General features: G+C 35.1%; 3 protein-coding genes across 3 annotated transcripts; 2 read left to right on the top strand and 1 right to left on the bottom strand.

Annotated features, from left to right (window-relative positions):
• The first annotated feature begins 468 nt into the window (after positions 1 to 468).
• On the top strand, positions 469 to 2,292 carry LOC132555202 (toll-like receptor 4). Its single transcript, XM_060219559.1, has one exon. It carries the CDS (start codon positions 469 to 471, stop codon positions 2,290 to 2,292), a length of 1,824 nt encoding a protein of 607 aa, XP_060075542.1.
• Positions 2,293 to 10,949: 8,657 nt separating this feature from the next.
• LOC132555191 (uncharacterized) lies at positions 10,950 to 11,645 on the top strand. The gene has a single exon (XM_060219547.1). It carries the CDS (start codon positions 10,950 to 10,952, stop codon positions 11,643 to 11,645), a length of 696 nt encoding a protein of 231 aa, XP_060075530.1.
• Positions 11,646 to 13,887: 2,242 nt separating this feature from the next.
• Positions 13,888 to 18,837, bottom strand: LOC132555181 (uncharacterized). Its single transcript, XM_060219537.1, has 3 exons — positions 18,786 to 18,837; positions 14,985 to 15,197; positions 13,888 to 14,144 (listed from the first exon to the last, which is right to left on the bottom strand). Exons 1-3 carry the CDS (start codon positions 18,835 to 18,837, stop codon positions 13,888 to 13,890), a joined length of 522 nt encoding a protein of 173 aa, XP_060075520.1.
• Between the last annotated feature and the right edge of the window lie 233 nt (positions 18,838 to 19,070).

Genomic DNA, 19,070 nt, shown 5'->3' with positions numbered 1-19,070 from the left:
CGGAACTACAGTTTAGCCACCTCCGGGCCACGTGTATGGGAGTGGTAATGAACGTATTACCTGATTGCAACACAGTTATTCAAATGAGAAACGAAATACTCGTTGTGTAGTTACGGTTGAAACGGGGCGTATTTGATTACTTTTCAGCGCGTGCCCATGATCGATAGCAAGCGAAGCATTCCATATATGGATATACCGGACGCTCAACAGGGTTTTTCGTTGCATCTGCTGAAATGAATCTTTAATCATTGTACCCTATATGATAGGGTCATGACAGAGGTCATACAACCGGTGAAAACGGATACATGTTTATGCTCGGGTAGCTCTATTGCCACACGAGACACAAAATTAGACAAAATAAAATTGTTTGAAAGGCAGAGTCATAACTTGTAGCTACTGTGTCCGCTGATGATCGTGTTTAATTGTATAATGAGTAGTGTTGTGTGTGTTTTATCTTTCCTGTTGGTAATGGCCAATGTGTCCCATCAACAGTCACAGTCACCTCTACTTTCCACACTACCACAAAATTGTACACTGGTTCATAGTGATCAAACTCACGACATCAATTTAAACTGCATTATACCAACGGATACGACTTGGAAGTTCGCGTGGGTGCAGCACTGGGCAAAAGGACATGTAAAGAGTCGTCTTAATGTTTACGTCCAGTGCGGTAAGAACAGCACAGTCATCCTACAACAGCCAATCAAAGCTCACATGTTACGGAAACTGTACATCAGTTCGTGTGGTGTCCGACAAATGTATCATTATGACCTGACAGCAGATACAGAAAAGATAGATTTTACAATTAAAACCATGGAGGTTAAAGATTCCGTGATTTTTATCACGTTTAAAGAACTTCTTGCCTTATATACAATTCACACTCACGATGTCTTATCAAAGTATCCTTGCTACTTGCCACCATCCATCGAGAGATACGTAGAGCGGAACGTAACTGTAAAGACAGAGGGATCGGGAACCAAAACACAGTATAAAGAATTGAGAAAAGCCTCTCGAATTCACAAATTCAAACTGCAACAATGTGAATATTTAGGACTAACTTACTATGAGAAATCATGTTCACGAAAGAACATGGTGAATTTTGTGGACAGATTTTTAGATAAAGGTAAATTCCCATCTCTTCGAGTTTTGAATATTTCATATCTACATTTAAACAAGGTTCCTTTCAAGCTTTTCCGTGAAATCTGGTCCGAGGAGTTTCCGGCTTTGAGCGTCTTGGACATTTCTAACAACGAAATAGCGAATATTCCCTTTAGTTTCCCACCTAGCTCGATGTCCATTGTTACAGTCAACATGACAAATAACAACATCACCATTATCAGTGAATCTGATCTCAGCCGTATGGAGTCTTTTTATCCCGGGCTATTGTTACTACAAGACAATCCCTTATCTTGTATATGTAAACTTAGACCATTGTTGCATTTCGTGCGTCAGTCAGTGAGGTCGTTCGTTCAGCACTACAGCTATATGAAGAATATGATATGTGCATCTCCTTTAGTCGTTCATGGCCGCGTTCTTGTCGAAGTAACATACCAAGAACTTTGTCAGGAAGAATCGGAGTCTGAAAACGTCGCGAAATTTTCAAGGTACGTGTTTATAATCATATTGCCGATAATGTTCTTGCTATTCTCTGTCATATTGGTGATTTGTCGGTATCGAAAAGAGCTGAAAATAATCGCCTTTGCCAGGTTGTCTATCAGAAGACGTAGAGCCAACAAGAATGAAATGAACAACAAGGAATACGACGCCTTTGTATCGTACAATAGTCAGGATGAGGGAATTGTAAATAACATGTGTAAACGCCTTGAAGGAAAACCATATCATTTCAGGCTTTGTCTACACTACAAACACTTCATCCCAGGAGTCTGTATATCCGAAAACATTATTGAAAGTGTTGAAATGAGCAGCCATACAATTCTTGTTCTCTCCAAACATTTTATTGAAAGTGAATGGTGCATTTTAGAATTTCGTAAAGCGTTCCAACAAAGTTTGGTAGAAAGCAATATGCATTTGATTGTTGTACTATTGGAGGAGATAGATAACCTTTGTTTACCTACTGACATGGTGTACTTTCTTCAGACACACTCTTATCTTAAGGTCAATGAATATCTCTTCTGGGATAAGCTTGTGTATGCTCTCTCGGACAACCGTTCCGGCAGTGGCATCCATTCGACTGACAGGCCAGGAGAAGACAAGAAAAATGACCCTCCCGTGAACAAGGGTAACAAGGACAGATTAGAGGGCGTTACAATACCTTTGTGTTCAACCTTATAAACCTTTTATACGTTCCACATTTCTTAATACTTATTTGTAGACAATTGATCAAACTGAAAGATTTTTTTCTATTGAAATTACAATACGTTCAAAGTACTGGAAGTTTATGGTGGCATTTGACATCATATTTCACATAGGGATTTCGTTTTCGATATCAGTTAACATACTGTCTGCAAAATGTATATCTCTTTAAGCGTATAAAACTGATTAGTCCAGGGCAATACACCAATATTCGCTATTCTTGTATTGCACACCCACACATGCAATGCAGACACACGCGCGAAGAAATGTAATATGTCCCTTAAAATTGACGTCATCGCCAGATACAGTGTATAACTTACAAGTTTGTGTTCAACAGTTATTTGCGGTGACTCTTTCCATTTTGTTTTAATTTTCTCAGGCAAACTTTGTTTGTCAAACCTAGAAACGGAAAATTAATTTTCTATGTCAATTTGTTGCTTAACTGTATGAAAATAAAAATGTGATTTTTGTGTGATATGGTGTTCTTTTTAGTACATGTACACGGGGAATATAACCTTGAACGGTCATCTGACAATCGGCGGACAGACGGACAGATCACAAAAGGGAGCTACGTTGAAGTTTGGACCAAACGGAAAGTAAGATTTGGTAAGGAGAATTTCAGGATCACTTAATGCATATTTAATAACTCTTTATAATGGCCCGGACCAAATTTGGTAGGAATCCGTTCAAGCATTAAGGAAGAGCAAAGCAAAGTATTGTATTGTTTAAGATCACCTTTTTGAATTAAAAAATTATTTAAGAAACCACTATGATGTTTCAGACTAATATTGGTTGAAATCGATCTATGCATTATGAAGGAACATAACTTCAATGCAAATATTTTCTTATTGCTCCCTTTCGGGGACGCTTCCAGGTCTCTTGGAGAAAAAAAAGAAATACCAACATGTCAACACAATCATAATCCAACCTCAAACTCAATAAAACTAGGGCAAAATATAATCAAATGAAGTTTTACACAAATAATTATGAAAAAAGTACATGGAGCATGGTATCAGATGGTCCAAAAGAGAAGCTTATTCTGCTTCCTAGACAATATCCGCCTTGAAAATTTTGGTTAATCCGAGTAAGTAATTCCACGTCCTCAATTTTTTTAACAACAGAACCAACAGAGAAACAAACGAGCATTAAACACATCCAGCTTCATATGGCACAAAGGACAGAATAGTTCGCCATGAGATAATTAAACTCATCTCCTCAGTAATTTTCATCAACCTCCATTTATCGAAATCGTGTGTTACAAGATTGTCCATTAGTTGACATCTATGAAAATCGTGATGATTGAAACAGACCCTTGAATAACGAATCAACTGCGTCATGAAAACTTGATGCAGGAATGTTGCTATTCAGAAAGGACAAATCACCAAATTCGACTGTGACATGTTAATACCATAAATTGGAGATGCAGGTATATTGCTATTCGGAAATGGAAAATTCACCATAGGAAATTTGATATCATCACCCCTATCATATAACTCGGTGGAAAACTGTCCATGTTGCTTTCAAAGCAGGAAAAAATCGAGATAAGCGGCTGATGTAGAAGAATCCGCTGTGTCCTTGATTTCTAATTCTGAATTCTAGTGGGTACATGAAAATACGATGGACATGATTAATACATTTCCTGATATTAAAGAAAAAAAAGACGTCATCAATGTATCTGAAAGTGAAAAATCAACGGATACGCAAGGTCTTTGTAGTCTATAAGACAACAGTGTCACACAGTTAGTTTCCTTTATGTCAATAGTCTGTTGAAAGATCCTGTCACCGTACTCGACGAACTTGTAGTCAATGTCTTCGTCCTCCATTTATTTCCTCTTTGATTTGACCGTATCTTTCATGAAATACGCTTCGGCAAAGTTCACAACCATATATTTGTACCGCAGTTACAATATCTTGGAAACAAAAATCCCTTTACAAGGGAACGAACACGGTCGTTCAGGTTAAAATGGCATATGGTGGTGTTCCACTTCTTAAGTAAACAGTATCACAATAAGACTGTAATCTATATTCAACTGTACTAAGAATGGTAATTAGTAGTTTTGACAAGCGTTTTGTTGAACAACTAGACGAACCAACCATAAAAAATTGTTAATATGTTTAGGGATACAATATAAAATATTTGTGAATTGGAGGCAATCTAAATTATTGTAGTAACAAAGCATGATTAGCTAGTATTTCTTTTTTTGAAACATTGCATAATATAAAGGTGAAATGTCTTCAGACAAGGATAAACTTATTGCCAGAACAATAACAATGTTGTAATGTAAATTTTGAAGCGCAGATTGAATGATCGAAGAACGCTGACCTGTGTTTTGTCTTCATATTAGCTTTGAAGCTGCAAATTAAAATAATGATGGACAAAATGGATTTAGAAACTGAACCCAACGCATTTTGTTCTCGTTTCAATTATTAGCTTGTATAGTTTTCAACGAAATCCAAAAGTGTCTTGAAAGGTTGTTTTAGACCAGATTTGGTTGAAGTCCAGGTGTTCAGCAGTCGTAAGGATCTTGTAACCCTGATAAAATAGTAGCGGAATATACCGCTCTTTAGCTGGATCGGTTGAGCGTCAGGCTTGTATGCAAGAGGTCAGGGGTTCAAATCCTAACTGAGGCATTGAACTATAAAAGGATCTCCGTTAAATTTCAAAGAGGTATAACCCACCCAGAAACTTAACCCAACGTAACATGTTTGCATTTTAATCATTCTCTTATATAGCTTTAAGTACGTTGAAAAGCTTTTTCAGACCAGATTTGGTTGAACATAGTCCAGGCGTTAAGCAGGAGTAATGCTTTAAAGGGAAAAGTCTACGGACAGTGAATAGCACACGGCAGCAGACACACGACAACGGAGGGAACACTATAAAAATATCCTCAAATTTCCTGTATTACTAACACACAGTTACACTTGTGAACAATGGAAATTTCATCGTCGGCGAATTTTCTTTGTGTTGATTAACGGAAGTTCACGAAGTCAACAACACTCTTCTCAAATATCTTTATCCAATATCTTACGCCTTACATTATCACTTAAAAGTCACATGAGATATTACCCAATAAATTTCAAAATGATGTTTGAATTTTCAGATTGTACATCACTTCGCCGGGACATTTTATTACAGTATAGTTTAACCGCGATTTTATTAAAGGGCTTTAGTGATGTTGGAGGACATAGTGAAATACCAGTCGGTGGCTTTGTATAGTCTCCTAACCTTCTCAGTTTCTCCACAGTTGTTAAAACATTTTTCATACATGTTTAATCACACATTCAAGATATGATAACTCAAACTACACATGCCTTACATTCTTGACACATAAAATACAATCAGTTTTCTCATATTTTGAATAATAGATATTAAAACCACAGAAATACTTTGTTCCCATAAAGGGACACAACTCTCAAAAAATCCATTTCCATGACATGTGAATATTCACGTAGACTGAAACAAATGTTCCGATCTCCATGGTACACAGCGGCCTGCCCAGTGTAGGTACATATTTACCTAGATGGTTGCTAATTTTCAAATACCTGTGCATCGATAATTTTAATTAATATTGTTTAGTAAAAAACATCAGAGGAATCGAAATACTATTTTTCCTGACTTCTTTGATAACTGAATTAATTTCATTTCATTCAATCAATTTGATTCGATTTTATATAACCAAATACTATTAGTCTGTACATTTGTAAAAGAGTAATGTCGGTTGGAAAGGCAGGAATACCTTTTTGTTACCAATGAGAAACAATTGTAAACTCGTAACTTTGGAAATTCTGTTTACTATTTCTTTTCTTTTCTAAAAATTAAATCAGAAACATATTAAAACTTAGGACTGAGTATACAATTATCTTTCTTTTTATTTTGTTTTAAATGCATGTGTCATGATTGTTCTTAGGAACCAAGCGGCATTATTTAGCTACTTTAGCACACAAACAAGTTTGTATTATCAAACCAACACAAAAGAGTGATTTACAAAATCATGTAAGTCAATCTAGCTCTGAAATAAAAGTCTATACCTGCTTGCAGAATTTATGGTCATTAATCTGAAAATATATTTGAAAACCATGCAAAGAAATTGTCATGAATTTGGCGTTCATTTCACATAGACTATGGCAAAGAACCCAAAGGAAGTTTAAACTTTCTTCTGCAGAACCCTTGGCATAGAATCTGAAATATATTTGAAAATCTTCGTGCAAAGCCCGTGTCAAATGCAATTTAGCCCGGCCTGCAGAATCTATGACAATTAATCAGGAATAGAAATACAAAAGAATTCGAAATAGAATTTAAAATTTCCTTTCGAAATCAAATTTAACTTCTTGCAGAGCTCATGGCTAAAAATAAGAAATAGACTTTTAACTATATCTGCAAAAACCGCAGCAATGAATCTGAAATGAAATTGAACTCTTTCCTGCATAACCAATTGCAAAGAACTATATCTGAAGTTTCTTTTGCAAAGACCATATCAAAGAATCTATAGACATGCCAGAAGAGCCGATAACATGATAATCATACCATTATGTGTTTTTGTACTTTTTATCGTACTATCTTTATGTTATAATATTATATTGGGAATTTAGTTAAATACACCATGCGATATCAAATAATTACCTAGGGGTTGAAGCTATGCAGATTGTCTTGAATAGTGTCAGAAAAAAGATAGTTATAAGACTTTCTTAAATGGTTACACTATTTTCATTAATTGACATCCATTCGTAAATAATAAAAAATAATACATCCATGTAATGCCCATGAAAACCTCTCCAAGTAATGGATTTGTCATTATTACTCCGCGATTTAATGACAAATTAATAATAAGCAGTCATGATTCATAAATACTTTGTGGTCATATGATTTTCCATGACAAATTAATTATAAACTGTTTGGTAGTACTATAAAGAGACATTTATTGAAGCTATAGTATCCTTTGGAAGAAATATATTTACTGATCAAAATATATTTCTTTGTGTAATATGAAGCTGGACATGTTTGATGCAGGTCAGTTTGCCTGTTGATTCCGTTGTTCTATACCTTGTTCTCATTTGAGAACGTGACATTAATCAAGGTTAACATGGCGGGTGCCTTCGATGAATTAGAAGACGCTTATTCTTCCGGAACACATTGTCTTGTTTTCCTTGTAGTTCATTCTGTCCATTTTTTCGCTCTAGTTTTATCGAATTTGAGTTACTGTCATGACTGGTTTGCCATGTTTTTATGTTGACAGCATCATCAATCACCGGGTACTGAACAGAGCAGAAGTTTACAAATATTCACTTGAGTATGAACGTTTCTGTATAATCCTAATATCCGCTGAACGTTATAAGCTACTAATGCAGTAAAACTTCAATAATTTTAGACCAAGTCCATTTATTCAATAAAAATTATTAGCTAAAAGATATTTAATATATTTGAAGCTTAATATGCTGAATAGTTTCAATCTCTAATCAAAATATTAATAGGCGTCGTGAGATATTTTATACGATGGATGTTGTATTAATCTCTCATAAATATTGACACATTTATCGATGTTGTTCGCTGAATTTCCCTATATTTTTACCCATAATCAACATTCATTACAACCGATCTGATTACTTTTCTCAATGTTTAAGTAAACACAAGTTTGGTATGGGCCCTAATATTGGCACGCGATCTGCGTTCTCCTCTACATTTAATTCTACCACTCACTCTATCTAAATACAACCAACATGAGTATATTTTAGTCTTTGACAAATTATCTATTAAACACTGCTATTGTACATAAACCAATAGAAATCGAAGATAAATACAAACTACCGTGTATAACAATCGATAACGGCTAGAAACATGTCGGAAATAAATGTTTACTGATTAGGTCTGGTTCACTTTATAACTGATATCCATGTGTGTCAAAAATATCACGTCTGTCTTTTCACATGTATAAATATGTATGTATATGGGAAGGATAATTCAGTCAAACTTACAAAATGTTATAATTCCAAGTTAAATCTTGTAATGAAAGTAAATACATGTGGCGGACAAACACAATGCTTTTGAATGGTCATAATGAACATTGAGAATTGACCCGTGGTGGTATGTAAGAGTTTGAGTTTTCACTTAGACCTTATGGTGCCTTGAGATATATCGTCTTCTGCGTTGTTACAGAACCATCGGCATCGGATTTTACTGTGGTGAGAGACTTACCCTCACTCCATTCCCAATAATTGGATGCGAATTGCCAACATATAATCCGTAAGTATTTTTTACTTGGTACAAAAATCATTCTGAATATGTTATAGAACATTAGTGTTATATAAAAACCTCTGAAATAGCTGATATGTGTATAAAATTATGTCTGCATGCATTTCCACTTAGCAGCGCAGTTTGGTGATCTATAGCGACAGATGCAGTGAACAAGTGTCGAAAAAAACTGAGAGATGTCTAACTATTGATATGCAAATTCTGTTTTTGGCTGTTGTTTTTTTCTCTAATCACTGCACGTTTATAATTATTAATGGTAGGTGGTAGATATACTGTGAGGTAACATGATAGGGAATATATATATATATATATTTCAGAAACTGTCAAGGTCTTTGTGGTACTGTTTTTTAAAGGACATTTTTTTCTAACTTGAAATCTGAAACCAATATAGTATTTAATATTCGCAATAAATAACTTCACTGAAGAAAATCAAAATTATGTCAGATATCAATAAGATTTCCATTTTTCAAGTGGTTAGTAATTTTGATTGAACAATTTTGGAAAATGATGGTGGAAAGAAAAACCAATATCTTAAGGTTAATTGGCACACCAAGTTTTAATGGCATTTTAATAGATATAATTGATGACTTTAGGAACGACAAATACATGTATATTAAACGTGGATTTTGTAATTTACAACTAAATTGATGACTGTCTTAAACAATTTGTCCAGTATATCTTTGTATAAACCTTATTTCAATTATTATAGGAAATCCTATATCTGAGTCCTGGCATCACGCCTTTCTGATGGGACTTGCTGAATGTTTGATAACCCAACCCACTATATCTCTTTACATCTGAAATCTTCATAATTTATGAAATGGTCCTCTAGACTAGTCAGTTAATTCATACGAAAATTACTTGATGTGTATGTTAGACGCTCTGAAGCACTATATAATAAATACTTACATGGGAACATCATCATAATCCAAACTCAAATTCAATAAAACAGGGACAACATATAAACAAAAGAAAGATTTACATGGAGACTCCTGAAAAAAGGGACAATGAGAGTAAGATCAGGCGTTCCGGCATTAGGTTGATGACATTATTTTTAATGTCACTGATGGCTTTGAGAGTCTTTTACATGCTTAAATATTTCAACAAGCATCTCCGGTTTGAAATTATATATTGACAAAACATATATTATTTGGATTGGGAGCAAATACATAGCAATGATGCTGTCTTGCCTTAGTTCGAAATGAAAATGGGAACATTTTTATTCATAATTTTTCGGATTCGAACTCAGTGTCAATCTAGATAGGACCCAAAAACTGAACTAGTAGTAATACATTGAAAAAAGATAACTAGGTCTTATATTCAAAGGTTATATAATCAGAAAATAGATATAATCGGAATTTGGCTATTCTTTCATGTCCTTGTCAAATCCTGATGATCAGTAGCTCTTGGAAACACAAACTCAACACTCTACCTTTTTGTGAAACAGTAAAGCAGATAAGATGCTATGTGTATCTGGTTATAATATCCTAAATGTAAAATCGAATGGAGGGATTTTATAAAAATTGTTTGAGGCATTGCAATGAAAGAGAGGTGATGGTGAAGAAAATCACGAAAACCACGCTATGGAATAAAAGAGAGTTTTCTTTCCCTTAGAAAAGAGTATATTCTACTAGACATAGTGCAATGGGGGTGATGAAAGAACCGATGAAAAATTTTACTACGAAGATTTTCGTTTAGGTAAGTTTAAGCTAGATTTTATTTCGCAAATAGTTCACAAACCGTTGTTGTTCTTGCTGTTGTTGATGATGATGTTGATGATGATGTAGTACATGTATACAAAACCAGGATACCAAATATATATATAAATAGATTATGATATTTTCATAGCTAGTCGATGATATGTAAATGATATGAATCTGCTGCTACATTTATGATACAATCTACTGTTGTATTAGATTCATAAATATCCGCGTGTTTAGAAAAAAAACCCTACTTTTGTTGATTGCTCCAATATAAATAATACATACGCACGTATCTTTTGGTTCAGCAAATGATATATGACCAGCTACCTTCAAGTCGAAAATAGAGTATATGTACCATTCATTTCAATCCTTAATGTTTTGAATTTTATATACTAGTCCGAGATTGTTTTTTCTTAATTTGAAAGCATTACATTGGAGGCCGATTCAACAGAGGAAGTAGCGGTAACTGGAGTGACGTTCTAGTGAGTTGTCACAAGATTATTACCAATTACCAACAGCTGAGGTCAGTCACGTGGTTAGTCGGATACAAATAACAGGGTTTCGCCAACAGCTTATGTAAGCCACTCAGTGGTTAGACCCATCGGCGACATATAAAGTTAGACATTAGTCTAATTTGTCACAAGCTACCACGCTCTTGAACAGCCCAGCTCAGGGACTTGGTCAGTATGCCACAGGTTACAAATCTCCGCCTTATACGGGACAAGAACAATTCACCAATAGGAAAAGGAACATTGTACAATGCCCTTGTCAACATATCAACTTCCACGCGGGATAGAGCTGCGAAGCTGAATGTCCTGGAAAACGACAGATTAAAACGCCTCAACAGGATGTACGACAGAGATAGGCGTCACAGTGAATATTTAGCAAACCAGGTTCTCCAGAGAACTCAAAAATCGCTACAAGAACTTACAGCATACCATCATGTCCTCACTAATGATTATACAGTGGCCCAATTCAAGACCATGGATCCACAGTTCAGCCGTGAGAGTGCGCAAACACCAAGGTCTGTTCGCCGGTACAATTTAGAGACGAGGCTTTACTACAATGGCTACGGAATGAAACCTTTCCGTCCGGAAATAGATAGACGGATTCGCCAAACAGATCCAGCACGAGTTACCAAAATATTCAAGAAGGTGTTGCTTGAAAAATTCCAAAATCAGAGTAACTTGGTGATCAATCGGCAGATACCTCATACCGAATTCTATAAAATGTTGGACAATAAAAACAAGTTAAGAGATTATCAATATCAGAGATTGAAAAGCAAAGTTCGATTTGATGTTGAACAAACCTCGGAGCAGGTTGCGATAGATGGCGATAGTGTGGAATTGACAATCCAGCAAACAAGCCAGGATGAATCTTGAAACAACATACAAATGTAAAAATGCAAAATGTCAACGTCTGCGGAGCAGTAATAAACATTTCCTAAAAATTGTCTAATAGTTAAACCTGATCTAATCTATCTCTCACTGGTCACAGAAACTTTATCTAATCTATCTCTCACTAGTCACAGAAACTTTTACTAATTTGTCTCTCACTAGTCACAGAAACTTTATCTAATCTATCTCTCACTAGTCACACAAACTTTTTCTGATTTATCTCTCACTAGTCACACAAACTTTTTTCTAATTTATCTCTCACTAGTCACAGAAACTTTATCTAATCTATCTCTCACTAGTCACACAAACTTTTTTCTAATTTATCTCTCACTAGTCACACAAACTTTTTTCTAATTTATCTCTCACTAGTCACACAAAGCTTTATCTAATTTATCTCTCACTAGTGACAATCTTTATCTCAAATATTTCTATCTACACTATCTACAAATCAGTGGTACAATGCTTATATTGAGTGTTAGTTGTATACCATCAGTGTGAGTACAGAAGGATCCAGTACAATGTTTATATTGAGTGTTAGTTGTAAACCATCAGTGTGAGTACAGAATGATCCGATACAATGTTTATATTGAGTGTTAGTTGTATACCATCAGTGTGAGTATAGAAGGATCCAGTACAATGTTTATATTGAGTGTTAACTGTAAACCATCAGTGTGAGTACAGAAGGATCCAGTACAATTTTTATATTGAGTGTTAGTTGTATACCATCAGTGTGAGTACAGAAGGAGCCGATACAATGTTTATATTGAGTGTTAACTGTATACCATCAGTGTGAGTACAGAACGATCCGATACAATGTATATATTGAGTGTTAGTTGTAAACCATCAGTGTGAGTACAGAATGATCCGATACAATGTTTATATTGAGTGTTAGTTGTATACCATCAGTGTGAGTATAGAAGGATCCAGTACAATGTTTATATTGAGTGTTAACTGTAAACCATCAGTGTGAGTACAGAAGGATCCAGTACAATGTTTATATTGAGTGTTAGTTGTATACCATCAGTGTGAGTACAGAAGGAGCCGATACAATGTTTATATTGAGTGTTAACTGTATACCATCAGTGTGAGTAACTGTATATATTGAGTGTTAGTTGTAAACCATCAGTGTGAGTACAGAATGATCCGATACAATGTTTATATTGAGTGTTAGTTGTATACCACCAGTGTGATACAATGTATATATTGAGTGTTAGTTGTAAACCATCAGTGTGAGTACAGAATGATCCGATACAATGTTTATATTGAGTGTTAGTTGTATACCATCAGTGTGAGTACAGAACGATCCGATACAATGTATATATTGAGTGTTAACTGTATACCATCAGTGTAAGTACAGAACGATCCGATACAATGTTTATATTGAGTGTTAGTTGTATACCATCGGTGTGAGTACAGAATGATCCAGTACATTGCTATTTTTGAGTGTTAGTTGTATACCATCAGTGTGAGTACAGAAGGATCCAGTACATTGCTATTTTTGAGTGTTAGTTGTATACCATCAGTGTGAGTACAGAAGGATCCAGTACATTGCTATTTTTGAGTGTTAGTTGTATACCATCAATGTGAGTACAGAAGGATCCGATACAATGTTTATATTGAGTGTTAACTGTAAACCATCAGTGTGAGTACAGAAGGATCTAATACAATGTTTATATTGAGTGTTAACTGTAAACCATCAGTGTGAGTACAGAATGATCCGATACAATGTTTATATTGAGTGTTAGTTGTATACCATCAGTGTGAGTACAGAAGGAGCCGATACAATGTTTATATTGAGTGTTAGTTGTAAACCATCAGTGTGAGTACAGAAGGATCCAGTACAATGTTTATATTGAGTGTTAGTTGTATACCATCAGTGTGAGTACAGAAGGATCCGATACAATGTTTATATTGAGTGTTAACTGTAAACCATCAGTGTGAGTACAGAAGGATCCAGTACAATGTTTATATTGAGTGTTAGTTGTATACCATCAGTGTGAGTACAGAAGGATCCAGTACAATGTTTTTATTGAGTGTTAGTTGTATACCATCAGTGTGAGTACAGAAGGATCCGATACAATGTTTATATTGAGTGTTAATTTTATACCATCAGTGTGAGTACAGAAGGATCCGATACAATGTTTATATTGAGTGTTAATTGTAAACCATCAATGTGAGTACAGAAGGAGCCAATACATTGTTATTATTGAGTGTTAATTGCAAACCATCAATGTGAGTACAGAAGGATCCAGTACGTTGTTACGAGAAGTGTTAAAGTATAACTGACGAAGTAACCAACACTATTTGAAACAGGTCCATTACAAAAATCTCCCGCACAAAACGTTATACACACGACGCCAACTTGTCTTTGGAAAGCACATGTTGTAAAGTTGTTTCTGTTGAGGGTCATGTTTTGAAACTTTGTAACATTCACTGATATTGTCTCGCCGTCACTGCAGTCCCGTATGTATCCAAACATCACACCTGGAGAGAGAGAGAGAGGGGGAAATAAGTTATTTAAGTAGTAATGTTTTAATTTGAAGACTTTTTTTTCATAAGATAAAATTTCTTTAAAACTTTTAACTGATGGCGATTATAGATCAAACCATCCTACGTCGGTAACAAAATTTGATCATAACTCAACTGATCTGCCTGATAAATTACGTTTTCTTATATGTTTTATATTGTGACTCTCAGCAAATCAGTGACTTGTTTAAAATAACGACAATTTGACTAGGTTTATTAATGTTTTCGACACGTGAGAAACGAGAACGTGACACGATAAAGGGTATTTTACCATAACCGGTCATGACCCAGGATGTAACATTTTAAACTCTTAAAGATCACTGCATACACCTTGAGTAAATATAATACAACACAATGTCCAATAAATCCAAGTAACTAGGTATAGCTGTCAAAAATATCAAGTGCAATATCAACAGCAGTCTGGGTACGTCACAACAATTATACCCACGAGAAACGAATGTTGAATAGCACAGCTAGGCAGTCTGGAATTTCTTTGGCTAGGCGATTTGGTGTCCAAGATCGTGAGTTCGAGGCCCGGACAGGGCACGAGTGAATTTTTTTTTCCTTCGTTAATTGTGTTACAATGTACAAAATATCAATACATTAACACTATGCGTCATATACAGTCATGTTGTTGATCCGAAAATTCCAGAATTTAATTGCTTCTTATAATTGTTCCCGAGTTTCATACATATATATATAAATGTATAGCAACCATATAGCAACTGAAAAGGAAAATAATAATAATGATAATAATGATAAAATAATGCACATATATACATTACATATCAAACATACCTTTATCTTCAATTCGTTCAATAGCGCAAAATTTCTGTTCTGGGGGACAAATTTTGACGTATTCAATGTATGAACCCGGTTTATGATTTCCTACGTTGTCGCTCGCCTTTGTCGTGTTCGTCCAGATCCGTTTTGATTTCGCTAGGTCGGCTGTGTTTGTCTGACATGGCCCCTCCATTTGAGTATCCGCACATTGGTAGCACGTCAGGGATTCTGGAGAAAATAGCGTTTTTAGATGTATTTTGGGTCACGATTTTTAACACTTCAACAAAAATGTTACCCGAGAAAAAATGAAAATGTTCATTTTGAATAATTGTATTATTCTGTAAAAATAGTGCTTACATCAATGATACATAATGCTATTACAGCTTGTGTTGCATTCACTCACTGTTAATCTGTTTCTGCTGTGGCTTGGCGATGCGCGGTCGAAATAACGCTGAAATAAATGTTTGCCGTATAACGTTGCTTCTACAAAGCTGTCTCCGTATCGTATTTACACCTGTGATAACTGAACCGTGACTACATATAGACTTTTATATTGTCGTGTGTACCGTATTTATACCTGTGATAACTGAACCGTGGCTACATCCAAACTTTGATACGGTCGCGTGTACCGTATGTATACCTGTGATTACTGAACCGTGACTCCATACAAACTTTTATATTGTCGTGTGTACCGTGTTTATATATGTGATTACTGAACCGTGACTACACAAAAACCTTTTTTTAAGTCGTGTGTACCGTATTTATACCTGTGATAACTGAACCGTGACTACATACAAACTTTTATATTGTTATGTGTATCGTATTTATACCTGTGATTACTGAACCGTGACTACACACAAATTTTGATATGGTCGTGTGTACCGTATGTATACATGTGATTACTGAACCGTAAAAACATCTACACGTAATAACACGTGCTTCATGAACTGATTTGATTACATATGCCCGTTCATACTTCAGTACCACAAAGAGAGTCCTATCACCGGCATCGATTCCGTCTCCACTTTACAGAGACAATCCGACGTCTGACAGAGTAACCGTACGACTCGAGTTCGATGAATACTGGTCGCCGTGGTCGTATGCTGATAGCGCCGTGTCAGCGGGACGTATAATGTAGGTTATTGAATACCTACATCATAGATTGTCTGATAACTTGTTTGATTGTGATAAAGATTTACGGAAGAGTCAGTCGTATTATTTACTGTTCTTGTTTACGATCAAAGGATGGTTTTGACCATAAATAACAGTATGATATGTACAAGATATTGCCTAATAATTTTAAATGTCATTCGTAAGTAAATATAGATCAAAAACAGCAATCGAAGTATTGCATTGAACAATTGTTGGGCGCAATAATGCTGGAGACACTGAAGAATTTTAAGGTGGCTGAACGCCAGATAACGTCATAATGATATTTACTGTACAAAGAATTTTATTTATTTTTTTTTAACATTCCGGCGTCAAAAATTCATCAGCGAAGGGGTTATCTTGGCTTGGCGTCAACGACGTCACAATCACAGCGACGTTGACACCTTTGAAAGAGGTATATATAATTTCAACCGTTTGGACAGTTTGAATTAGGTTGAAATTATTTTCTCTGTGTTATGCGTCGCCAATAGGTAACATGATGGTCTAAGATTCGCAAATGCAAATTTATACCTCGTGTTAAATGTACGTGTCATTCAGGCGACATAGGTATCGGCACACAGAGGAAAATAGTGGTTTTTTGTTTTTGTTTTTTTTTTTTTTTTTTTGGGGGGGGGGTTCTAAAGTGTGTGGATTTATTGTTAGTACATTGTACAAAAAGTTATACGGTAGTTAATTAAGAAATTATATTCAATATTTATTACTTAATTTATACTTATGTATTATATACAATTATATATGTGTGTATATGTCGGTTTGTCCATGAAGCATATTGTTGTTTGAAAATTATTTGTTTTATTTATCAAATTAGTCACAGTGTCTCTGTCGCAGTGACAAACATTTTTTGCATTTGTTGTTGTTTGTCGTATTGAATTATTGAACGGAAGAAACGTTTTATCTTGACGGAACAACTTTTGCAGTTAATCGCCTTGATCGATCTTAATGTACATAACTAATGACGTCATGTAAACGTGCAATCGGAGTCTAGATATAAAACAGGTGCGTCCGGGAAGTTGTGTGCTTACCGTGTAAGTAGCTGGTGATATTACTATTAAAGCTGGGAAATTTACGAGATACGTGACAAAAGAAAGGATTGAATCATTGGCCGGATTACTCCTTAGTATTCTATCTTCTGTAATCGTAATGATAAATTGAGATGGCATTCTACCATGTCTCCAACACTTGCATGTGGGACTGTTGGTCACCAGCACTATCTTGTAAATCACCGACTGCATTCATTATAAATGGTCGGGTTTTGGACATTAATTGTCGCAATGCATATTAATCTGAATAATTAAATCAAAGAAGGACACTTGCTAATGAAATAAGTATATTAAAATATGTATTGAAAACAAAAATAAAAAAGATAATGATATCAGGATGTAAGCAGCTGAAATCGAACGCACTATCCCATTAAATTTCGTCTAACGCAGGAGGAAAGTCGTAACGTTTCTGCTATAGTCAATAATTAAGATTTCACCGACATTTCAATCATAAATTCAATATTGAAAGCATTAGCTCTAAACATTTTTGGTCCATTTTTTTTTCAATTTTGCGGTACCGCGCAAGCTTGTGCCAATTTTGGATAAAGTTCTAATGCCTAAAAATGAAGCCGGAGAAATCTAATGTTTTAGTGCATATTGCTTCAGGTAAGAAATCTGACGACCAGTGAAAAATAAGACACGACACATATCCAACATATATTTTCTGATAATTGGTATTTGGATAAAGCTCACTGAGATTACCTTTTCGTATTCATAGAAATAGAAAAATCATTTTTTTTCCATTTTGGTCACATTTATGTCGAATCAGGCGGTTCCTCGTTGGCGTTGTAGCGAAAGGGTTAATATCAAGACGTACCGAGGATCGTGTAAAACTTGACGTATTGAGTATCCGACTAATAACACCAAGGCTGAGGCTATCTGCAGTAGGTCTAACAGTAGGTGTGTGTGTTGTGGTAGGGGTGGGGGTAGGGGGTATGTGATGAAGATAATCAAATTATAACTCTTTCGCAAAAATTGCGTAAAAGGTTACAGAAAAATCACTAATTCAATAATGATCGAGTAATAGAAAAAAAAAAAAAAAAACATATGAGAAGGCAATATGTCGGCCGGATTAAACAAAAGGTTATTTTATGTGATAAAACAGTATCTCTCCGAATCGTAAATCGAAAGATACGGAGACATTTTACTAGTAACTGCACTTTTATTATGTTTTAAAGAAATTAATTATTCTGTTTATCGTATAGAAGTGAATATATCTATATCCATGTAATACGTTTTGTTTTACATTTACTTACTATTATATAACAAACATTTAAGTTTTTTTTATAGAAATAGAGACCGTCATTACGTAAGCCTTATACGTTCTGTATCGTATCTTTCTGTATCTGGTACAAGTGAACAGATCGCATGCTCAGCATTTACAATGCTAGACATCAAGATATCACCTCAAACACTGTCAGTGACACAGAGTAACATGGCAATCCATCGAAAACATTATTGTAATGTACTGAATCAAGAACGTTTGTACCATATTAAAGTATTAAATTACTAAGTTTAGAAATAAAAGCTTCAATATAATTTCTCGTGCTGGTATCCAATTCTTCATGCATGGCTCTAATGAACATGTGTAGTTTAAATAACATACCTGCTTTGAGAGAAAAACTCAAAACCAGCGAGATGACAGCGATAAGAATCATGGTGGATGTATCCTTGTCAAACAACCAGTCAACACTAATGACACACACATAAGGTTTTGCTGTAGCGTTTATAGGTTCAGTGTAACTAAACCTAATAATAACTCATCTGTTTCAAGTAGTTCACTTTATGGCTCCAATAATTCACGTTGTAAAATCTCAGTGAAGAGGTCACGCTGATAACATCCCTTCATTCCGGTGTTTCATTTTGACTATAAATTAAACGGGCAGGTAAA

The sequence above is a fragment of the Ylistrum balloti genome, unplaced genomic scaffold (genome assembly GCF_031769215.1).
Source record: "Ylistrum balloti isolate Yb309-2 unplaced genomic scaffold, AGI_CSIRO_Ybal_v1 Utg369646, whole genome shotgun sequence".
Taxonomy (NCBI): domain Eukaryota; kingdom Metazoa; phylum Mollusca; class Bivalvia; order Pectinida; family Pectinidae; genus Ylistrum; species Ylistrum balloti.
Note: the sequence above shows the minus strand (reverse complement) of the source record. Positions and strands in the feature narration are given on the sequence as shown.

What these genes read in the sequence shown, in the direction of transcription:
- LOC132555181 (XM_060219537.1), bottom strand. Translation starts at nt 18,837, where the DNA reads ATGATTCTTATCGCTGTCATCTCGCTGGTTTTGAGTTTTTCTCTCAAA. An exon ending in GAGTTTTTCTCTCAAAGCAG is followed by an intron (nt 15,198 to 18,785) that starts GTATGTTATTTA and finishes TATTTTCTCCAG; the next exon opens with AATCCCTGACGTGCTACCAA. An exon ending in TGAACGAATTGAAGATAAAG is followed by an intron (nt 14,145 to 14,984) that starts GTATGTTTGATA and finishes CTCTCTCTCCAG; the next exon opens with GTGTGATGTTTGGATACATA.
- LOC132555191 (XM_060219547.1), top strand. Translation starts at nt 10,950, where the DNA reads ATGCCACAGGTTACAAATCTCCGCCTTATACGGGACAAGAACAATTCA.
- LOC132555202 (XM_060219559.1), top strand. Translation starts at nt 469, where the DNA reads ATGGCCAATGTGTCCCATCAACAGTCACAGTCACCTCTACTTTCCACA.